General features: G+C 36.7%; 1 protein-coding gene across 1 annotated transcript in view; it reads left to right on the forward strand.

Annotated features, from left to right (window-relative positions):
• Positions 1 to 25590, forward strand: part of LOC114354133 (putative dipeptidase MGYG_00085) — a gene marked incomplete at its 3' end in the record, with an annotated part of 129822 nt that extends 104232 nt beyond the window's left edge. The window contains exons 2-4 of the mRNA XM_028306389.1: positions 12115 to 12156; positions 19882 to 20023; positions 25434 to 25590. Coding sequence (XP_028162190.1) covers positions 12115 to 12156; positions 19882 to 20023; positions 25434 to 25590 — 341 coding nt within the window. The remainder of the gene's footprint in view (positions 1 to 12114; positions 12157 to 19881; positions 20024 to 25433) is intronic.
• Between the last annotated feature and the right edge of the window lie 319 nt (positions 25591 to 25909).

Below are 25909 nucleotides of genomic sequence, written 5' to 3' on the forward strand. Positions count from 1 at the left end.
TGTATTTACGAATACATCATACATTTACATTCAATTGATGTTCTGCCCCCAAACTGGTGTGAACTTCCCGCCACCGTGAATAGCTTCTGCCGCTTTATTCAAATTGTATGGTGTCCTAAGCAAATGTCAGTGCCCTCAGATTTTCTTATATGAAAAGGTCAAAGTACCGCAGGTGGGATACAGTCCCCGCCTATAAATATAAACTTAGGCAAACTTGGAAACAAACAAGGACTAAAGTTGACCCTGAAGTATGTCTCTTTAGAATTGAATAAAAAGTTTTTAGAGAAAGTTGAGGTCACTGCGATAGTACCAACTTAATTTTTCAGGCCAGTGTATTATGGTCTCGACTTTTGATTTATCGATTCTCAGGTGAAAGCCTTTTAGAGTAACTTATTAGTAATCTGTGCTTTTAGTCCAAAAACCACCTTGTGTATTTGCTCCTCTAAAATGCTTTAGACTCTAAAGTTTAAAGCACATACTAAAACTTGTAGTCTGATTTAGTTAGTAAAATACACACTCGTATGCGTGGTTTACAACATCCCACATTTTAGAGAATGTTTTCATTATGTAGTTTTGATAATTACTTCAACATTTAATCTAAGCGAACCCATCTCAATGGAGTAACCAAAGATGTAAGACTGAGTAAAAGGGCCTGTAAGTCTCACAATGGATTATCCGAGAGATTCAGGAGCGTTTTTGTCGACGTACTTCCTTAAATTGTAAGGAAGTGAACAAAGATAAGGGTAGGTCGGGGTGAGGCCTCAGTATAGTTACGTAGGTACAAACAGATAATACATGTTCGTTAATTTATATGTATACCCGCGGTTAGCACTTATCCCACTAACGACGAGCAAGTAAGTAGTTAAGCAACTAAGTAGGTATAAACTATTTTCTCGTTCAAGAAGTGGTTTAATTAGGTATTATCCCGTGGTAATAAGAGAGCGTTTTACGTAGTGTCTTTTTAATTTTCTATAATATAAATCTGCAGTGTTCACCTTCAACTCAATGTGCAAATTTATTGTCAGTCCGAGTAGCATTACTGCAGATCTTACACGGAGTTTATAGCTTTATAATTTCTCCATATAGAATTCGCTGAATAATTCAAAATCAAGTACCAAATATTCCTGAATGCTCTAAAACTGTCACATAAGTATTAACCAAGTTAGACCGAGTTGTATCTTCGAAGCAGTTTAGAATTCGCGTCGAGTGGCGCCGCGCAATCAGCGCACATTGTTCGCGGGCAGAAGCACCGCACCCTGTTTCTTCTGCCGATAGTACTTGTATAGTTGATTGACTGCCGATGAATTGCCGCAATTTGTCAATAGTCACGAAATACAAAAGTTAAATACATGTAACGACTCTCAATTGATTTTTTGACGAGAAATTACATTGGTCAACAAAAAAAATAAAATTGTTTGTTTCCTGTGATTTTTTTTCTGTTTCTATCTCAAATTGACGCATATTTTTTAAATATGGCAACAGTTTTACTCTAACAGCTTTTGTTTATGAGTTATAGCTATCTACCTTCATTTAATATTTTTACTTAGATTTTTGATTTAATTGGACAAAAAATAAATATTTTGTTGGTGTTTTCGATATTGCTTCGTTATGAAGATGTTGTGTGCTTAATCCAGATTGCTTCTGCTATGTTTGTGGTAAATATAATATTTGAAAAATGTCGAAAACCTCTATCGCATTTCATGAAAACTGCGTAACATCGACACTTTAAAATAAATATTTGAAATTAATTAATCAAGACCACAAATGGGTTATTTGTGTTCTGAGAATAGGTAACTTACTTTAGGCCAACAAAGGGGCTACACAAAAGTCCCGTTTCATGTGTATCTGGAATAGTCGTAACAAACAAAAGCATTTGTTACAAAAATTTTGACCAGTGCGGCTTCCCGCACACACAACTTTTTGCTTTTCAGCTAAAGTTGATACAAACTAATTTATAAACATGCCTTTAGTTAGCCAAGACCGTATCACCGTACTTCCACCACTTTATATTAACCTCGGCATCTTGAAACAGTCTGTGAAGGCGCTTGACAAAAGTAACGAATGTTATAATTTTCTTTCATGAACGTTTTCAGGATTAAGCACAGAAAACTTTAATGTTGGTAATTTTTGATGGGACTCACATTAGGCAACTGGTAAATGATCGTAATTTTAAGAAATCAATGACTAAAGTCCAGTCCTAAGCTTAGAATTCATTTTTTTGGTTAAAAGTAATTTCCTAAGCAAAAAGAAATTGTTAAGAGCATGCTATCCAACTTGCAAGAGCTAGGGTGCAACATGGGCATAAAAATACACTTCATGTACTCGCATTAATATCGATTTCCACAAAATGTGGGTGAGTTTAGTGAGGAGCAGGATAAAAGATGTCATTAGAATTTTCGGACAATGGAAGAAGGTTATCAGGGGTGGTGGTGATCATATATGAATGGCAGACCATTGCTGGAGTTTGCAACGAGATCTACTCAAACTTGTCTATTCAAAGAAATCATATAAAAGATCATTTGCTAGTGTTCAATAGATATTTTATCAACACAATGTATAATTTTTTCGTATTTTTTTGTCAAAATAATAAAACTCTATATTTTAAAAAGTAAAGCTGTTGACGATCTCCCAGTATTTTTTTTATAATCAGGGCCATAGACATACCCAATAGCAGAAAAAAAATTAAAGGAAAAAAAACATGTGTTGACCAGTGTTATCATTTACAATTCCTACCATTATTGAAATATTGATTTTTTTATTTTCGTTTGGGAATAACATTGTCAAGAGTCTTAGCAACTAATCATCATTATCGTCAAGTCTTAAGTTCAGGAGGATGACTCTATCTAATTTTACCACAGGTGAAAGTGAGGTTATAGCCTACGCGAACTAATTGTACAATTTTTAAATAAATTCAACAGTCATATTAAAACCCTCAACGAAACACGACATGACTTTGGTAGGTTACTTATTTTCCGTTCTTGTTTCGTACTCTTACAAATCGTGTGTCAGTGTTCAGAATATTGCAATGGCTAAGAAATGGTACAGATGGTCCACAGAATACTTGATGCGAGCATCAAGCATGTAACATAACATGACTGAGTCTAAAAATGTTTTGCCGATATGTTGGCAACATTTCCATTAGGACTGAGTTTTCTTGTGGAATCTTAGGTGCCGTACGTAAGCAGTGTGCTACAGTAGAAAAGAGTACATAGAAAGACAAATTTCCTTCCTATTGTTGTGCTTTGATTTAGAACACATTTACACACATCAATGCATTCGTACTCGCTCAATGAAACTTGTAAAACCAAAGTTGTAGTTTATTTGACAGATACGTTCCTAGTACGCTATCTATAGGTGAGTATCATCAAGTGGTGATAAAACCCTGTTACTATCATTAATGTCTACAAAAAGAATAAAATGAAATACTTTGTAATTTGGCCCTTATTATGAGAAAATTAAAACATTTACTCTATTACTTACTGCTTCACTTAAATAATTAAGCTTAGCTATATCGCTACTAGCTACGAGTATAACCTAAAAGATTGTAGCAGAATTCTGTTATTATAACAGTCAGTAGGTATAGCAACATAAAACTTCTTCCTAATCCCTCCATTAGCTTAGCCCAGTCCTCCTATAAAATTAATGCTTAGACTATCGCAGATTGCAGGCTCTTAGCTTAGCATTTACTTTGAAGTAAAAGTACCGCAATGTAGGATATTGAAAGAAAGAAAGAAAGAAACATTTATTGCCATGGACATCACAAAAGACAAAAGAGCTGTATTGCTTTTGATTTAAAAGTTACAAGTAATAAACGTGGCATGTTATAATACCGAGTAAATTGTTTTTAAAAGGTTTTAGTAAGTTATTTCCGAATTGAACAAGAGTTTTCATATTATGTGAGAACGTGGAGGCTCTCCTCGACACCCTCCTCAATAGCTTTGCTCTCTGGCAAATATAAATAATAATAACGAAAATAACACACCCAATTTTCTGATTTCAAATTTATTTATTTATTTTATTTCAACTTATATACACACTAGCTTTCCGCCCGCGGCTTCGCCCGCGTGGAATTTTGTCTGTCACAGAAAAACTTTATCGCGCGCGTCCCTGTTTCAAAAACCGGGATAAAAACTATCCTATGTTCTTTCCCGGGACTCAAACTATCTCTATGCCAAATTTCATCAAAATCGGTTGCGAGGTTTAAGCGGGAAAGCGTAACAGACAGACAGACAGACAGACAGACAGACAGACAGACAGACAGACAGATGGAGAAGATGCAATGGCCACCTCCGTAACAAAACAATAGAACCCTATGGAGTTAAGGCTTGTGTGATTCACCTTGACAAATATTTCGTATCCAGGGTCCGATGATGGAGCTGTAAGGGGGCAGATTTATTTTTCACTATGTGACTGTCTTTATTTTGTACTTAATATATATTTTACATATTATACCGTTCATTTTGGAAAACCTTGGGGGAGGCCTTTGTCCAGCAGTGGACGTCATTTGGCTGAAACGAACGAACGAACCTGTTCGTGTTTCGTTATGAATTGAAATATAAAAGACTTAATAAACTCTATTAAAAATTTAAATTAATTAATCAATTTTGAATACCTCATTCTACCTTAAAATTAATAACTTAAATCAAGTCTTAATACGGTCACGGCTCAAGATTTTTTTGTCCATTTCAGCGTTCTTTTTACTCTTTTGACGTTGCGTTGACAGCTTTTACCTAAATTCGCGCGGAATATTTTTGTGAAATGGCTCTTAAAATTCGAATTCCATATTCGAACGTTTTTTGCGAGACATCTGCAAACAACATGTTCGCTAAACGGGATTCAGAAGAAATACGTAATGTCTCCGTGAAAAAGAGCCCTAAAACTGTTTGCACTCATGTTTATGTCGAACAACGTGGTGCGTAGTTTTGGTATAACAAAATTTGCTTTATTTATGTTCAATTAATGATAGATCGTCTGATCACCCGTAAACCGGTGCTCTGTTAAACTAACCTTTAACGATTTCCTGGAATATCGAAACCAATTAATAGTTCAACAAGCTTGCAATCAGATACAAAACGGTATCAATTAATCTATGCTAGTCTGTATTACTAAACGTTGTAACTTATTAATGGTATGGTCTGGTAACTCTGACTGCAATGGGAGTTAATCATACCGGGGACAAGTGCCAGTATGTTTATTATTTATAGTCACGTGAAAGCTCCGTTTAGTTTTACCTTTTAGTTTGTAGTCCAGTTATTTGGTAGTTTTACCTGGAAACTTTTCCGGGAGTTTGAAAATTGGTACATTTATTCGATGTGCTCTTTTCGGATTTAGAAAGGACACATCGAAATCTATAAATGTCCCGGAAAACTTTCCAGGTAAGTACATTATTTTGTGCCAAATAACTGGACTATTGGAGCAAAGAGATTGGTGGTTATCCAAACTATATAATAAAAAAGATATTGGCTGTAAAACTACTTGAAAAAAAAGAGATATAAATGCAAAAGTCCTAATAACCCTTATCAGTTCAATAAATCATGCTTCGTCAGAAACTTAGTCGAGGTGTGAAACTATACATTATAATAGCTTTGCTTGCGTTTACATTATCATGTAAGTGTTTTTAATTCATTTGATGTTAGAGAAAATCGAAGGTTTAAAGCATTTTTTCCAGGTTTTCTAAAGATTTTTAGTTATTTCTACAACTAATAATCCTGTTAATCCCCTCCTAACGCAAAATACGAGTATAATAATTATACTTGTGTTGAAGTGAGTTCATCACAATAGTCAGGCGATCGGCAGGGATCGAAGTCATTCGAAGTGATCGAGCTAGAGTTCCTAGAATCTCAAATCCGAAACCGATACTGTTGGGGCTATTGTTGCATACATTTTGCTTGTATGAATCTGATGCCGCTTTGATTTCACGTCACGCGTCGCCCCGTAGCAATCTGCTACGAGCTGGATCTCGTAGCATTAGTCGTAGTCGCTACCAGCGTTTACATTTTTGAACTCGATTTTTTTAAATAATTTCACAAGGAGATTGGTGTTTATCCAAACTACATAATAACATAGATCTTGGCTGTCACTATTTAATAAATTTTATCATTAGAGATATAAATGCAAAAGTCCCAATAACCCTAATTAGTTCGTGAAATACACTCGGCATCAAATAAATCGCACCTCCCGCTACAAGCACTTTTCAAACGTATGCATCCCCACTTCCCACCATCACTGGTACCATTTGAAAGCCTAGATCTAAACTTCATTTCATTAAAGGAAAGGTTTTTACCCCAAAGAGAGTCTCTTCTTAGAGCGACAGGTAGTTACGCTTGAGCCAACTTTTATAGCTATAAAACTGTCAAATTGGGATTAATCGCTTTTGAAGGGACGCACGCTTGTAGCTTGAAGAGCTTTTCCAGCTTCACTGGGCAGAGTGGCGAGTACTGAAGGTACTCTAGCCGTTTGGCGATCGGGCCGTATCAAGCGCATAAGGCGCCCGATCAGTGGCGAACCCAACTAGAAGGTTGCCCACCGCGGTGTTGGACCAAAGCACAGAATAAGTAATAGTACAGGTACAGAAGGATTACTCCGCAAGACGATTTAAATAAATGCGAGACTTGCTGCGACGCGATACAGTGGAATTCAGCTCGCACAGCACTACGTACCTACAATTTTATTCACCTACAAGTTTTGTCTCTTTCTATCGCGTGCCTCTGAACTCTTCTTACGCTGTTAGGGTTGCTGTCTAGTGAAAAAATAATTAATCTACTTATTTGTAATGAGGTACGTATGTAGGTAAGTACGCATTCATTATGGAAAACCTTGGGAGAGGCCTTTGTCCAGCAGTGGACGTCATTTGGCTGAAACGAACGAACGCATTCTGAGCAGTAGTCATAGAAGGTTAGGTTCCTATACTATCCTAAGAATTATTGATTACCTACATGGTCAACATACCTTTCAGCATCTTTGGGAAGCGAAAAAAAAGATAAATCCGGTAGATTTCTTTTCGAATTTAAACACCCGAACGCCGCACAATATTTCTTTCTCTTTATGTCCATTTTTAAATAATACTTCGATCATAGAATTATAATCATACTACAACGCACGCCAGCGTCCTGACGGGCGCGCGCGTGACACTCGACTGATATAATACCCGCCGCGGGGCGCTTCGCTGTAGGTAATTATCGATGTACCGCGCGGAGTGAGCCAGGCCTGACCAAAGTCCAGCCTACGGCGGGCTCACTATAGTGGGCCCGATCGAGGGGATTACGGACGCGGCCTGAGGGCGCCACGGTAGGCTCGGACCTCGGCTCAGGCCGTGTCCGGGGGACGGATTGGGGAGAACCGGCGCGGTACATATCTGTACCGTCCGAAATGGAATGCATTATTTGGTTTAATAACCACAAAAGTTGGTCCCAGAGGTGAGGCCTTTTTTCACATCACATTTATGGTAGGTTAATTTATAAAAAAATTAAATGTATTTTTCTTTAAGTTTATTTATTGGGCTTTCAAATAACACCAATATTGTTGGGGCACCATGATTGTGTCAGAAGAAAATCTTTAAAGCTCGCGTCGCGGAAGGTGCGGTTTTTTGATTTTATTTGATGCCGAGTGTAGTTAAACGACATGAAATTGTTAATTTGTAAACTAAATTGAAACTAAACAGCTGGCTCCCGAACCGCCTATTCAGGCGGAAGAAATATTTACCGATAGCTGTTATTCGACAAATGAACTCTGAATTGAGATGTAATAAGATTGAATAATTCAAGTCAAGTCAGTACCTATAGTTAGTAACGTAATCATCTGGTTTTGGGAGGTACACGCTTTACCAGGTGAACATACATACATCGCTGTTAGTGCCTTCGGCCATAGCATGGCATCTTTTTTTTTATCCACAACGAGGAAGCTCTTGGCTTGTAACTCACCTGATGGCAAGTGACGATCAGGCCGAAGGTGGAAGCGAGCTTCACCCGGAATCCTCAACCACGGAGGAACTGGCTATCTTACCTCTAACAGCCGGAACACAAAAATGCTGTTAACATTGTTGTTATGGCGACAGACTTAGGTAAGATGGTGGTAGCTAGCCAGGCGGACTTAGAACAAGCCCTACCACCAACCACACTGAGCAGAAAAATCTGCCCACAGATGAGTTCGCGGGGATCCCCTGGGGGATCGGTTTAGGGGATCCTAGTGGACGAAAGGGAAAAATCTGCCCCCACTGGGAATCAAACCCGGGACCTCTGCGTCTGAAGCAGGTGGTCTTACCACTAGACCACAGAGACGGTTAAATCTCTGCTATTCTTTAAAACTTTATCAATTGGTTAAGATTTTTTAAGCCACGGTCGACGTCACTTAATTGCTGACCTACTCGTACATATTAAGTGCTTGCTATTAACTATAACTTGATAACAAGCAAGAAGTATTACGAGGGAAGTTTCCAGCCATTCTGACGCCAGAAATGAGAAAACATTGAGTTGGCCAAAAAACACTTTAGTGCCCAGGTAATTAGGCAAAGACTTGATTGAATCCGTTTATCCGGTTCAAATTGGACCCGGCTTTGGAGGCACGTTTGGCCCATGTCCCAGTTATTGCTTGGTTGCATTCGGTGCGGTACAGCAGTCCAATCTTACACAAGATTACGTGTTTTCCTCAAGGCATTGAACTTTATTTACGTCTTGGTTTAAGGCTCAACATCTCTTTTCATAATACATAGGTACCTACCTACTACTCGTACATACAAAGATCAACATGATCACTCAAACTACTGAAAATGTTCATACGTAACTCTTCATAATTTATTTTACATAACAAAACTCTTTTAGGTCTTAATACAATGCTTAAGCACCAAAATGTACTCAGTTACAGGAAAAATAGATGGATGCCTTTATTTTTATCTAATTACCTACAATGTTATATTAATTTTGCAGAAATATACTCTTAATAGTTTTCGCAGAAACCATAGACTACATTGTTCCCATAATAAACATGAGCAATCAATCATAATGCCTCCTCAGAAACTCAATGGGGGTGCGAAACTATAAATTATAATTAGCTTTGCTTGCTACTTAGAGGCCATTCTGTAACTTTATTGATTGTGTTTACATCATCATATAAATAGTTTTTTAATTTATTCGATGTGAGAGAAAATCGAAGTTTCGAAGTGGTATTCTTTTTTAGGTTTTTAAAGAGTTTTAGTTATTTGTATTGCTCAGTGACCAATATTCCTGTTAACGCTTCCTAACGCAAAATACGAGTATATGCTTGTGTTGAAGTGAGTTCATCACCATAGTCAGGCGATCGGCAAGGATCGAAGTGATCGAGCTAGTTCCTAGAATCTCGAATCTCAAATCCGAAACCGATACAGTTGGGGCTATTGTTGCATACATTTTGCTTGTATGAATCTGATGCCGCTTTGATTTTACGTCACGCGTCGCCCCGTAGCAATCTGCTACGAGCTGAATCTCGTAGCAGTCGTCGTAGTCGCTACCAACTTGATGGAAATACGCACATCTTTATTTTCTTTTTACCCGACTGCGTCAGAAGGAGGATAATGTTTTTCAATATTTAAGGGAGAGTCCGCTAATTTGGTCCAGTTTTTTTCAATCCCATTTTACACATAGTTTTCTTTTGTTTTTGCTGATGTCCATGGTATATAATAAAAGATACATTATTCAACTTACTATTTCATAAGTATTAATTAACATGATTGTTGTATATTTAGCACAAATCAACAAAGTACGAGTTCAGAGCTTCGGTCCAATTTAGCCAACCGGTTCGATAATTTGTACCACAGGGTTACTAAATTGGATTTCAATAAATTTCAAGCCTATAAAAAAACTATGGCAAAATATTATACGATACATTCTTAACAAATTAGGAAACGAAAAGGAACAGTAGTTAATAACATAGACAATCGATATTGTTTTACACGTTATCACGATTTTGAGTACAAGTTTTGTAATTCCAATTATCGTAACGCACACTTGTACCTAATCTACTTTGCCAGTCTTTTGCTTTCATTTATTGTTAGTCAAACATAACTACGCTATTATAACTTCAAAATATGATTTACTAAAAAAAATTTCAAAATCCTTTGGTAAAGTTCCATACAACTTGATGTGGTACAATTTAGCCGACTAGGTGATAGTGCTTTTAAAAAATCGGTAAAAAATATAGCTTATAAATACCGAAAAATGTTTCAAATAATTGTAATCCACACTAATTTACGCTTCTAAATAATATATTAGAAACACCCTGTGATTAAATTTAACAAAATTACAAACTAAACATGTATTGTCAAAAGTTACTTGAAAACAATGAAAAAATACTTTTCAAAATAAAACACACGTGTTTGTTGTCACGGCAAAAACCACATGGCCGATATTAATTGATTTTAGTTGTGTATCGCTGAGTGTTGCCATTACAGACATTCAATAAATACTTTAGGAAATATGAGGGTGGTACAATTTACCCGGCGGTACAATATACCGAACTCTCCCCTATTTGGGCCATTCGCTTGTGATACATAAATATGTATTATATTTTTTACTATGTTGATAGTAAAAAAATATATTATATTATACAAAAAGTATAAATTACGTTTCCACCAGTCTAGAACAATGAGCTTAAACAATAAACTCTTAATTTAGAACACTTTATTTTAGCTTGTCATCCAGTTCGGTGTTACAAACTTTAAGGTTTAATCACATTAAGGCTGGGTTGCACCATCTTACTTTAACTTTGATAAACGTCAAAAATCTGTCAAATTCCATACAAAAAGCACCGGTTATCGTTAAAGTTACGGTAGAAGTTAGGTGGTGCAACTCAGCCTAAGAAAATTAATTAATATTTATCTTATTGATCAAGCACCTTTAGTGTTACAAATTGAAACCCTAAGCTAAATAGCCTACGCAAAGAATGTATGTTATTTCGAGAAATTTCCTGCCAGGAAATACATGCTTCAGAAATCAGGATGGGCTTACAGGCCCTAAAAGTACAGGAAAACTACCGGAAGTCCGCAATATGCATCGTTGTGTTCGTGCCGCATCTCTCTGTGCTTAATAGGCCTTACTAAACGCGTGGTACAGTGCAGTTAAGTAAGCAGCAAAGTATGTTTGTATGAACGAATTTTTATGTCTCTAGTGTTAGTGGCCAGTGTAGGTAAGCCAAACCAATAGATAACAAGACAAATTCAACAAGATTATAGTCTTACATTACGTCGGCCTTCTAAAAGCTACATATTACCTGTGCCTCTGTGAAAAACATACAACTGGACGTTCTTCGTCACAGAATAAGGCAAACTTTAACTTACTTACTGCTTAATATTATCTATGCGTTTTCAGCTAAACAGCCGCGATTTGTACACAACAACTTTTAAGTCAAAGGTACATTTTAATGCTTGCCTTGTTACAACAGCGCTAAAGCCCAAAATCCTTTTCACGGCGTTTAACAACACCATCACGAGCGCACGGTTTTTATCGCAACTACCATAGAGCTCCAAATTAAATAGCGAAAGTGTCATATAAACAGCCTTATGTAGTTGTAATAAAGTTCACATTCAGACGGCAAAATGCGGTTAGTTGCGACATGATTAACGATGTATTACCGCGCTTGGTTAGGCGTCTTACTAACTTTAGTCCCTATTCTCCCATGTAAGTATAACAACAACATAAACTTCACATTATGTACTATATACATATACATATGGTTTCTGTTTAAATTTTGTTTACGATATTGAGATTATCTCGTATAAATATTAAAAAATAGTTTAAAATATTAAGTTATTGATTATTGTTTAACCAGTTAAGTTAAAGTAAGAACTCTATACATAAACACCGGTTATACTCGTACTTGTAGTGTAACTTAGGCTAAGAATAGTATTACAAGGACTTTTATAAACGTATAAAATGTTCACACGGAAATTCAAGAAAGAATATCAAGAGGAAAGGGTATCCTAGAAATAATACATTACGGAAAGCTTACTAAAACACATTCTGTCGTCTCTGAGAAACCATTACTTGCCGTAAGAGCTGATAAATTGTTCTAGAGTAACTTTAGCAGTATCTTTATCATGAAATCATATTTAAAAACCTCTTTGAATGTTATTTTAATTTGTTTCAGGTCGAAGGAGGAGAAGTCGACCCCTGAACTTTTTATCAGGAGGTAAGTTTTTCAGCCTGTTTTTTACCTTGAAAACTCTCCGTTACATATTGATAGTATAGTGTGAAAGAATACACAACTACTACTAGGCTCGTATAGACATGATGAAGGATTTTATATTCTCTTAATTTGACAAGCCTGTTATTTATATGCGCAGGAGGTACAGTGATAAATAAACTTGAATACAATATAGAAACTGACTTGAACACTCTTAGGCCCAGTTTTTTGATTCATAGTTAAAATAACAAATTGTTAAATTTTGCTACTAATGGTTAAATATTAACAAAATGTTAACTAATAGTTAAAAAATGTACCAAAAGTCAAGCTAACCATTGTTCGAAAAACATTTTTTTCTGATATTTAACCACTTGTCATTTGACATCTGTCAAATTTGACTATTGGTTATTTTAACTACGAATCAAAAAACCGGGCCTTACTCGTAGTAGGAGACATATTCATATGTAAAGAGTGATTTAATTAATTTCTAATATTCGTTTAAAATTTTGTGACGCTCTAGCAATTATTAAATTGTTTTGAATATTTTGTTCGCAGTATTCTTAACAGGCAATATTTTCGAGTTACAACATTAATTGGCTGCGTTAAAACTTTTTAATGAGAGAAACTTGCAGCGGAAACGTGTCGGATGTCGGGGCCTCACTCAGGGCAATCAATGGTCGATTATAATCTAAGGAAATAGAAATGTACTTGTTATCACTTTTACCCTCTTCTTGAGGGAAAGATTGGAAAATTCCAAGGAAAAATGTGAAATTGCTATTTTGACTGGAAAACATTTGGAATCAGTTTATTTATAAACAAACCTGGTCGCTGATAAACCTGTGATTTGAAAGTAGGTATTTACCTAATATGACAGTTAAATTCTAATAGCCTTTATCACCAAGTGGTGGAACAGACCCCTAATCTGACATACCTGTCGCACTAATATTTTTAAAAGAACGAGTGCACACCCTTACGAAATCCCAAAGGTCGTAATTTTTTTATACATACATAAAAACCACCAGCACCCTACGGTGTAGATCTGCGGATGCAACATTTCTTTGCGGTTTGCGGTCGGCTTTAAATTTACGCGAGAATTTATGAAAAAGCTTTCCACCAACTAATTCTGTGACGTAACTCTTTTCTTTACAACACACTAACACTTCCTAATAACGCCGAGGCTACTATTAATTGCTCTTTCGTCTTGACAGATCCAACTACTCCCATTCGTTTCCTTAGCTCTAACTCTTTTAGTTCGTTCATTCGTTCGTTTCTCTTCATTCGCGGAAAATAAGTATCGCAATTATTTCTACTTACAACTTTTGCGGGTAGACAAAAGAGTTACCTCTCGCTCATACAGTATAGAGTTAAAACGAGAGGTCAACATACAAAAGATCATATTTAAAATGTGGCCTTGAATCCTGTACTGATTAAACTCATAACTCTTTCTAATAAATAGGAAGTTCAAGAAAATCTTGCTTCAGATTACAAAACTGACTACTACAATAAATTCATTGTAATAGAAAGACATCCCTCTGAAAACAAAAAGATGACAAACAACCGATAAACCCGTCAACCTCTATAAAGTGAACATCTTGTCAAAATGATTCTCGCAAAACAAATAGTATCTTTATACGCGATCGGGCTTAGCGCCGGTCGCTCTGAAGAGAAGCGCGCTACGTCAATGTTTTCTACCATCCTTAGCGCATCCATATTATTATGGTCCTCATCAGCCTTTACTCCTGGTGTCCCCAAGTCCCCCTCTGGATTTGTATTTGTACTTGATTTAGTCACAACCCTATTGCCACGAGATTCTATTACTCGTAGTAACAAGCGGGACGTCGCATAAACTAATTTTTGTGCAGTGATTTTATGGCTTGGGTCGAGGCAGAAAATAAGAAAATTGATTCTTGAGTGCATTTAGCTTTTGTTTATTTAAGTATGCACTTTACATAGTAAATAGCAGGATGTAATCGCCTCATAAAAATGCCTCATGCGTAATAATATAAGTATACATGTATTTTTCTATGTAGGACGTAGATATTTTTTGTTCGTTCCCACTAGTTCTTTTAAGTAGTTCTACGTTAGAACTAGTGAAACTTTTTCTCATTAGTGCTACGATTTAGAACAAGTGGGAACGTAGGATAGGGATTATAGTGGACATAGGGGAGTAAAAGCTATAACGAACCACATAAATTCCGTGTTAAATACACTTCATTTATTAGACGAATATGGTCTACCTATAAGTCCTTTAAAAGCCAATTGCTGGATACCGTATATTCAAGTGTCGAGCCAGTCGAGCTAACAAAGTTCGACGCTCGTACACAACAGTTACTTCAGTCGAGTATTTCCATTTAGTTGGGGTAGTAAGTGCTGGAAGGCAATTGAATCACAAATACCTAAGAATATTTTGCTAGTACGGTGACCATGTTAACTTCTTTAACACCAGAATCTAAACATTTTAAGTTGGTATTTTATCATTGAAAAATTATTCGACTTCCCAGTGCAACTTGTACGGGAAACGGCATATCAGACACATACCACACACAAACAACAATATACATAAATGCAGTGTAAACCTGGATACTTTACTACATAGGAGTACACATGTCACTCATACTGAATCGTTGGGTGGGACGAAGACCTGTGTAGGTATTGTGTGATGATTAAAAAATTATAATTATTATGATTTTATAAATGTAAAAGTCATTATTTCTGTAATTATAATTCTAGATAATGTGTGCGCACGTAAGAAAACTAATGACCTGAAAAATAATACATGAAGTTAAACAAGCATAACAATAGACTTCCTCCCATTTTCATTCGTGTGGTTACCGTAGGCACAAACTCTCAGCAACAATGTGCGCAGAACCTTAGTTCACATCAAAGGACTCATTAGTGTCTCCATATCGCAAGACGGCACTCTCACTCAACATTTCAACAAGCCATACAAATCTATGTTTGTGACGTCTAATAGACTTCTATTACATCTACTAACACAAAGGTACATTTTATCTTTGTTGTACAATTTCACAATACATACAGCAGTGTATTTCTCCTGTAATACGGATTTCGACGTGCTTGCGGTTCTGGGCATTTCTACAGCACGGCGTATTTTTTCTCAATTCGGTGCTAAAATTTATATTTAGTTTTTGAAGTAGTTTCAATACAAAAAAATAAATTTTACTCCATTCTGAATGTAAAAATAGCATTGTCACTAAATATTGTGAAGTGGTTTATGAGAAAAGTTAAACACCGAATTGAGAGAGCACCGAATTGAGAAAATGAATCACGGAATTGAGAAATGAATCTCCAAATATAAAAATCGCTCCGCAAACTTAGAATTGATGACATTATGAAGAAATACCTAATGTATTTCAATAATCAATATAATAAATACTTAAAACGTTTTGATATCTGACTGCTGGTCTATTAATTAGATGGTTCATATTAGGTTTATGTGTCTGAAATACCAATGGAATAAAACAAAAATCCTAATCAATATGTTTAATTTTTTAATAAGGAACTATAAATTCTTAATTTTTATATATTATTTTAATTTTATTTAAATAAAAGGTCTCTTTGTTTAGTTATTCTCAACCTTAAACATAAAACAAATATTGCAAGACCCAAGAGCTAGATTGACCTGACACTATACCGAAGATATATTGGACGTCAGTTTGTACACGATTAAAATGGCTCTCAAACAGCTGAAATACAACAAGGCACCGGGTGTTACGGCATCATGGCTGAGCTACGCCGGTACTAAAAGCTCTACAGAAGCAGTTCAATTCCGTCATTCTCGAAAGGGGAAAAAACACGCCTTCGGCATGGCATAGAGGTGTGGTGATAGCATTATAGACTCATCTCACTTATGAGGCGTGTTTACAAGCTGTTTTCGAGAGTCCTTACGAATCATCTCGCTCGCAGACTCGACGACTTCCAGTCTTCCGAACAAGCTTGTTTCCGAAAAGGCTTTAGTATTATNAGCCCGCAGAATTGCATAAATCAAGTAGCAGTGGGCGGGGCACATAGCTCGTACAGATAATGGTTGTTGGGACTGAAAAGTTGTCGAGTGGAAACCACGGACTAGTGAGCAGGCCCCCCACTAGGTAGACCGACGATCTGGTGAAGGTCGAGGGAAGAACCTGGAAGAATGATTTTGATAAGATAGCAATAGCAGTGTATTCTTTTTAATGAAACCTCAAAAAATAAGTTTTATTGTCTTCTGTCCAATGACTAGTACGGTCCATTGATTGGTAGTTCACCCTATTATTATGCTCTATTGATTTCATTATTTTTTTAAGATACACAAACAATTTATAGCACAATAAAAGTCTCTAATTTTCATTTAATATCAATTCGGTGTACGTGTTTTCTCAATTCGATGCCCCATATTCCGCGGAATTGAGATCCACGGAATTGAGGAAAAATCACATTTCATCAAATTACTCGGAAATATTATAAATTCCAACAATTTGTACCAAACGTAATGGCAGATATCAGTCAAATACTTAATTAATTCAGCAGTAATCTCATTAAATACTTCATGAACATTATTAATGTCGCACACCGGTTTGAGAAATGACTAGTGACCAAAATTTCTGAGTGATTTCAAACCTCTGAAAAATGCTCCTCAAAGCGACAGATCCCTCTTCCATACTGCTCGACCACTCGAGTGCAACTGCTAGTTTATGGGAATCAGTCGTGGGTGTTCATACTGTGCGTAGTTAGTGATATAGGAGCACAAAAGTAAAAATCACGGAATTGAGGCATACACGTCGGACAAAATTTAAATGTGTTACTGTATTATAACCCAAGGACTTACAATAAATAAACTCATTTATATGGCTTTATTAACTATCCCTTTTTCTGTGAATGTGGGTATCATAATGGGGAAGTTATTATTTCAAAAGTTATGAAGCAAAAATGAGTAAATTCTGGAAACCGGACACTCCATTTTAGGCCAAATTTCGCCCGTTTTTGAACTTTCGGATTTTTTTAAGGAAAGATGTAAAACCTGGCGGTCTTCTAAATATACTCTCCATCAAGTCAAGAGTCCTATAAATACGTGTGATTTTTTCCAAGTTCGTACTTCAATTTTAAAAGTACTTTTTTCGCCCCAGTAGGTCGATCGGTCGTCCCCGTAGAAATGCCCTTCTGCATATCTCTAATCTGTGACGTGCGCTGGTTACATGCAATGACGTAATAGGAAAATAATGAAATGCGGGCACCCCGCATGCTGACCAGATCCGCACGCGTGCCGAAATTCGCATCACAGGAAAAAAGCACTATTTTATTTCATTTTACCAAACATTCAAACCTATGTTGATATTTTAAAGCTAGATGAATGAAAATAACAAGAAAAGATAATGGTATCTCAGCATGACACGCCCTCCTAACACCTTTCTAACCAGATGTGACCAGTGGGTAAAAAGAATACTCAGTATGCAGATGGTCGAAACAAAATGTTTTTTACCTTTCCCACGCCAATCTAGCACACGACTTGGATGCAGTGTCAGTGTCTTCACTTGGGATTTAAATAATAAATAAATAAATTCTTTATAAAATAACTTATTGACATTTATTCAGGCAATGGTGAATATTATAAATATACATAACTTGAGTTTGACCTCCCAAACAAAAAACATCTATTCTTTGTAATTTTAAGACAGGTATTTTTTAATCTCATTACTTAGCGCCAAAAACTGCGCCTCAACGACCGTTGATACCGCGTTAATTTATTGCCGAAAACTCCTTAATGTTATGAAACCTTTTAATCATCGCCGATCCTTGTCAGTAGCGCCCAGAGACAATACGCTTATAGGCAAAAAACGCAGTGTCGCCCTCTAATTACATTTAAAGCCCGACCCTGTTACAAACCTTTATTACGTATTCCATCGCAGTCCGGGGATTACCTGCCCGTAGTGGTGACATTGTTATTATTTCTATCCCTGTCCCACTTGAGTAAATCGTATAACAGTGTCTCTATCAGCCTCCGGTGCTTGCATTTGACGTATGAGCCGCGTACAGGTGTGAAATAATAATTGTGACCTGTAGATTCGGCGTATGATGCTCACAAACGACGTAATGCCATGTTTTAGGGCGCGTTGGTGGATAGTGAGACTTGATTAAATACTGCTGTTCCTTCGTAGGTACCTTACGCGGTTACGCGCTAATTCAAAAGTTAAAAAAAAAGATAAAATATGAAGACTATTATACCTACCTTTAAGTACGCTCCGTTGTAGTTAATAAGGTGTTTAGTTTAATACACCTTGGGGGTGTTCATTTCAGCCGAAAGACATCCACTGCTGGACAAAGGTGTATTATTAAAAAAACCATCAGACTATTACGTATTGTTTTCTTTCTTATCTTAAAGAAGAGGAAGAAAATAACAGAAAATATTCTAGAAAAACTATTTTTTTTAACATGGGACAAAAATGTTTCCAAGCTTAAATACTAATGCGAACGCATAGTGCACGCTGAAATTAAAATTATTTTACGTTTGAAATGACGACCTGTTGTCAGGTAAGGCCAAAAGCCTTTCTGTTTAATTTAATTATTATGCCACTTTTAATTTCCTGATAAAAATGTCATCTGATTTAAATAAGTGGCATTTGTTTTCTCACAAATGTCGGCAATATTGTCGGTGTTAACTTGGAATCAATCAAAAAATATTAGCAGTATTAAACAATGAACGTGGAAAAATCTTTTTTCATTTCAATTTCATAGAACTGCGAAAAATACTTAGTATTTAAGAATTATGTTTTTATAATATATGCTGAAACCTCCAGTAGTAGGTACCTTGAAATGTAACATATTGACGAACAAGAATTATTATCAAATTGTGAATTAAAATAGCTTTTTGACGCAATGTTATGAAACACGTGATACTTATAAGTTTCTACATATTAACACAGTTTACCACATAGAAGACCTATTTCGCATACACATTTCACCGTAAAAATTGTGAATTCCGTCAGATTATAATTTGACGTACCTAGTTAGATTAAAATTTAACCCTTTTTTTTCGACAACCCACTGCACTGTAAGTTTACAATCTCACGCGGTATCATAAATTGCCTGATTAGTATGATACAAAATTTTACCGGCAGAACTTTCAGGGCGCCATAATACATATAGGTAAGTCCTGTACAAGAGAGTCGAGCATGTATCACAACTACCGTCCTAATTCAGACGACGACTAATAATAATTGTCACAGATCGCAGACCGAGGCGACATGAAGCAACGTCAGCAACAGGCCGCAGGCCGTCGCTCTCCCGTCAATCCAACGTCACGTTAAGGACATTCCGACGTGAACGATTGTCGTCTGTGGCCTGAAACTACCACATGAATCATGCTTGAAATCCATTTAACAGTTCTTAGGCGTATGAAAATGGATGAAGGGGTTGACGGAAGGTTCGATTGAAGGGTATTATTTCACTCGTAACGCGGAAAACCGTTCGACAGCAAATGGCATTTGTAATCCCTATAGCTTAACCAGGGTTATTCACGCTAAGTGTGCATTTAGCTGGTTAAATGACGTATTAGGTCGTGCAATAAAACTTGAGGCGAACACATCTCACACTGATGTAATATTTGGATTCGGAACACATCAATCAGTCAGAATACGCAAGATGTCAGCGTGACAAAAGTATATGTATAGATTAATGCTCGTGTTTATTGTCTCAACTTTTGCTGCGCGACCTATAATAAAGGTTTTTTTATTGCAGTCAGGATGGTGACGTCGTGCGAGCGTCGCGCGGTCGCGTGCGTTCTCCTTGCGGTGACCGCCGTCGTGGCCGCAGCGTCGTACGACCGGGAGAGACTTGAGATTGCCAAGCAGATCCTGGAAGAGGTGCCCCTTACTGATGGGTAAGTTATTATTGGATGTAAGACCAATCACCTGGAAAGACTTTAAGCATATTGTGCATTTTGTATGAGGAATAGGCTAGATGACAAAATTTCAATTATTTGTCCGTCAGACAGATAATTAGAAAATATTACTCATTTTTTTTTCTTTCATAATTAAATAATAACAGTGCTACATCGAGTTGAAATGGCGCATTACGTCGTGCTTGAGTAGATTTTTACTCAAAAGTGATCATTACCCTAATATCTGGGCTAGTAAGACGTTCAAAATAAAACTGATTCTTTATACACAAAGGCACTGGATTAATATCCTAACACAAAAAACTAATTTAGTATGTCTGACCCAGTCTCGACGGTATTATTGTAATCTTAGTTACCTACTTCGCAAAAAAACTTAAGTTAAACTTGTTAAAACAAAAATTCAGTCTGAATCAAATATTCATGAAACAGTGTATTGTTGCGTAAAATAAAATAATGTATGCGAAAATAAAATATTTTATATCCACCAAACACTATAAAACTAGCCAATACAGTAGGAACATTGTCCACGATAACAAGTTCCGATAAATTTCATTCATGGTAAAATGTTTAAATTCTTGACCCTCATGCGACGATGTTTTTAAGACTGTGATAATCACACAAACGATAGCCAATTTGTATGCAAGAAACGAGTTGTTTTACACCCCGAGGGTTTTTAATGGAGACACTGATAAGGATAACCAATATCCCTATGTAGTATCCTTAGAAGCAGAAGAAAGAATCATACGAGGACTTGATATCTATCGGATTGGTTCAGGAGCCTTGATCACAAATACTTGGGTTTTGACAGCAGCTCACTGTGTAAAGAGTATCCTTCACGTAATACGATACGGCGATGTGACACTCCTTAGAAACGACACCACAACATTCAGCAGAGTCCTCAGGATGATACGACATCCGAACTACCGATACGTGTACAATCATTGGGTACAGAACGATATAGCATAGCTGCTGGTCGATGAAGTTCCAATCTCAAAATTCGGGACTCTTTCAGCAATTGACTACAAATCTGCATCGGGTTTGACTGTCGAGTACATGGGGTTTGATAACTCAAGGTACAACAATAAAATGTCTGCGTTTGATATTTTTATGGCGTACCAGCATGAGCCATTGCGTATAGGAAGAGGTGTAGTGACATATGCGAACTCTGAAAAACGGTATACTCCAGCGTTGTATGTGCATTATAAATGTGAGGGGGAGCAGCACGAAATAATGCCGGGGGACAGTGGAGGTCCTCTCGTGCACGGCGGTAGAATAATCGCTGTGCAGTCGGGCAGTATCGGTGGAGTTGTTGAAGAAGCGCAGGTGGCCATTGGAGTGGGAACTCCGGTGAGCCCCTTCTTAGATTGGATCCGTGATTAAATTAGGATTAAAGTAGGGCATTAGGAAAATAGATTTTTGAACTGTCGAACAAAGGTTTAATAAATCATTTTTGATCACGTGTTTTTTATTCATAAAAGTACATGTTGCAAGTGTAGTTATCATTATAGGTACATATAACATAAAAAAGAACATGGTTTGGAGAATTTTTAAACACTTCGGTTGCGTGATAAAACTTAGCTATACTAGTATTCTTGCGAAGTTTTAATGAGAGATCTCTGCAAGAAACTTACTTCCAAATTATTCCCATCATCTTTATTATTACTTTATACATAAGTACTTAAATCTTCAGGTTATTACAATAATTAACTCAAGTATATTGTTGTAAAGTTATAATGCTTGTTAGTAAATAATTAATTGCTACAAATACACCACTAACACTTAAATAAAATTGGCCTAAAATTATTAGTATCATGATCAGAAACCATAAGGCATGCAATACGAGTACACACGCAATACTAACATAGGCAATGCTCTTTCAACAAAGCCACCAGCAAATAGCAGTTAAGCGTACACTGCCACTAAGCCATTGCAGCTGAGTTATCGTCTGTGTGACCTCTAAATGAACACACGTGGTACGAGGTATACAGGGTGGAAACGTTAAGTGATCTCACTCGATTATTTGTAAACTATACTAGATATCGAAAAACTGATACTAAATAATAAAATAGACTAAATACCTAATTTAATTTACAAACACGTCATGCGATGGCCAAGTCAATATATTTATGTAAAACTTTAAAGATTTCCTGGCCTGGACTTGGTATTACATGGATCTCACAACTTTTTACCGTAGAACAACTGAGTTGCGAGACTTGGTTTTTTTTACAAGTATTGTTTTTGATGGGATTCAACTTTTCCAGCTTCCATACATTTAGTAAAACCACATAATATTAAAAACTATACAAGATATTCAAAAACTGGTTACTGATCCTGAAAGTGTTTCACGAGCTCTATCCAACGGTACCAATTATAATAATATGTTACAAAATAAACTAGATCCATTCGAAAGTTCAATGTTTCCAGCTTCCATACATTTAGTACAGCCACAGTCATGGCACACTCATGTCATAATGCATTTGTTAATATTATAGCAAGTAAAGCCTAAAACCAATGTTTTCCAAGAATAATTTTAAATAAGAATGCAATTACGAGTTCATTTTAAGTGTTTATTATTGAATAAAAAAATTTAATACTTCTATTATTGTTTGGTTGGCATTCATTTAGTATGGAGGCTGAAAACATTAAATTTTCCTATAGATCCAGTTAATTCTGTAACCTAATATCCCACCAAAAACATTCTGTAAAAAACTAGCCAAGTCTCGATGGAGCTGCTTGTTTATCTCTTAAAAGTAATGAAATCTAGACAAAGTCGTGCCAAGTCTATGGTTCTTTACTGCGATTTCTTTTTTATTATAGTTAATGTTGTGTGACTTGGCCGTTGAACAATCTTTATTAAGATAATCATACAATAAGTATTATTTAAATACGCAGCTTTATTAAGCCTACAATTGACTGGTTATTGAATCAACGTTTTCCAAGTGGCAATTTTCCATCGCCAATGGGTAGCGGTTCTGGCGACAGATTGGTGCAATGGTGTCATGGATTACCTGGTTTTGTACCCTTCAACGGCCAAGTCACACAACATTGATAGACTTGGCACGACTTTGTCTAGATTTCATTACTTTTAGAGATAAACAAGCAGCTCCATCGAGACTTGGCTAGTTTTTTACAGAATGTTTTTGGTGGGATTTCACTTCTTTTTGTAGAAAGTGGCAAAATTATTTAACGTCGTCGTTTTACCGACATTTTTTACGATATTAAACACAAATAAACACAACGACCTTTAAAACGGACAACGAATCAGAATTGTTTTAATAGCATAACCTTAGCGAACCTTACAATATAATAAACGAAATCAACGAAATGCAAATTACACAACATTCAACTTAATCGACGGGGGGCTCTAGAAAGGAAAAAAATCTGGACACCGCTTGCTAGTGCTAGCGCCATCTAGCGGTGAGCGATACAGGCGAACACCACGGTGCCGGAGTAGTATTTATTATGAATGTGGTGTTACTCCAGATCTTCGATTTTCCTATTTTATATAGTTTTCCCTTTATGTGGCCATTAAACCCTAACTCTGTACCAAATTTCAGCTCTCTGACTTTATGGGAAGTACTAGTTCTATTTTGATGATTATCAATGAGTGAGTGTCGTAAATGCGAAACTTTGCTTTCGCTTAACTTCGGAACTAAATGACCAACAGACTTGAAATTTTGGATTTTAAGTACGTGATTATAGCTTACTAGATGACGAAAATTTCTGCGTTCTGGTCTTATCCAGAGGTTCTCAAATAGNTGGGGTGGTGCTGCTAAATCGCACATCTTACCTGTTGAAAGAGCCCAACGTGTTCTCCTTAAGGTTTCTGCCGGTCTCCCTTTCCGATTCCCTACTGCCGAGCTATATAGGGTCTGGGATGTTCTCACGGTCAGGCAAACCTTCGTGCTTCGCGTCATAATAAAACAACACAAGCAGACACCTTATAACCCCGACCTAGTAAATGACAAGCGCAGGAAAGGTACAGTCTGTATAGTTCCGCTCTTAAAAACTACACTTGCAACAAAATTCTTCTGCTTCTTAGGCCCCTTCCTCTATAACAAAATTAACACAAGAATTCAAATTTACTCTCTGACCACTTCTAGCTGCAAACAAAAAGTCATACAGCACCTTAAAACACTGGATTATGAAGCCACAGAACAACTAATTCGCCCCCTAAGATGATTCCCAAACATCCCGTACTATGTGTATTCGTTTATATGCCTAATTGTCCCTTTAATCTTATTGTTAATAAACACCTTCGCATTCATTCACACACTCACCTTCTTTTGCGCGAACTCTGTTCCGCCTTAAAGGCAATAAATAAGCCATCGCAATTTTTCCTTATTTGCTCTCCGTTTAGACCTACCCTGGACTACGACAAACTTTTTAAAACCAAAATCAGCTCAATCGGCCGAGCCGTTCTCGAGTTTTAATCAGACTAACGAACATCAATTCATTTTTATTTATATAGATAGATAGATAGAAAAACACCTTCGCATTCATTCGCACACTCACCTTCTTCTGTACACACACAACCTATACGCTCACACTCATCATACACACGACACACACATTCACACTTCAGTCTTCTCTGTTAAGCTATTAATATGTAAGTTTAATGCATGCACGTCTATGTTATTACCTTATATAACGCCATTCGTTCCGGGGGTGAGGCCTGGTGACCCGTAGCACAGGTTTCTCTTTTGAAACCTATTTCAGGCACCAGTCCCTCGCACTTTAGGTTAGAAATCCTTGGCTTAGTTCTATTGTATTGTGTACCTAAATTGTGAAGGGTAATAAATATTTTTTGATTTGATTTTTGACGTTACGGTCCCGGTAACGATAACCAGTGCTTTTTTTTTATGGAGTTTGACAGATTTTTGACGTTTGTCAAAGTTAAAGTAAGATGCTGCAACCCAGTCTTAGTCACTCTGCTCTTAGTTCCTCTTTGAATGCTGCTGTATACTGATTGATGTCCCATTGCAATGTGTCACTACTCAGCTCCTCTTTTTTGTTTTGTAATGTTTCAAAATAAAATAAATGAAATCAAGTAAAATAACAGTGCAAGGCTGAGTTGCACCAACTGACTTTGACCGTAACATAACAATAACCGTAAGTTAAAGTAAGATGGTGCAACCTAACCTAAGAATTCAAACTGGATAGTTTGTGTTCCAGGAAAGAACTAACGGTACGGCTGCAATCTGACACTAACCGTCTAAATTGAAACGCGTTTTTATTAACCAACTCTACGTTCTCGATCGCTCTGTGAACTTGATCGATTCAATTTTATTTTTATGGTTTCAACATCCCTGTCGAAAAATCTTTTTAAAAAGATATTTGGATTTTGTAGTTAATAAATGGCTTTAGATACTAATTAAGGTTTTATTTTCAGGCACAACGACTTGCCGTGGAACATCCGCAAATTCTTGAGGAACCAGATCAACGAATTCGAGCTCGACACCGATTTGACCATCGTGGAACCGTGGTCAATCTCCAAGTACTCGCATACCGATCTCCCGCGGCTCAGGGAAGGCATGGTGGGCGCCCAGGTGAGTGCACTCATAAAATACAGGCTGTGGTTTTGTAAAACAACGCCCATCTCAGGGGTGGTAGAACACATGAAAGTAATTGCCAGAAAAATATAAATAAAATTTTAACTATTACTTTAATACTAAAAACCTTGTTCAAACGTCTCCTAAAACTTTCGAGATGGTGCTTGTTACCGCCCGCACCACCCCCTCGTACCCCGCTACACCACTGAGCACATGCGGCCGCCGCCCCGGGAGAGCGGGGAGTTCGCCCGCGTAATAATACAATTTTCTTGATTTCATGGATTATCTCCATGAAAATTTAAGGTAAAAATTTTTT

Source organism: Ostrinia furnacalis, unplaced genomic scaffold (assembly GCF_004193835.3).
Source record: "Ostrinia furnacalis isolate ACB-3 unplaced genomic scaffold, ASM419383v2 OfSCF1919, whole genome shotgun sequence".
NCBI classification, from domain to species: domain Eukaryota; kingdom Metazoa; phylum Arthropoda; class Insecta; order Lepidoptera; family Crambidae; genus Ostrinia; species Ostrinia furnacalis.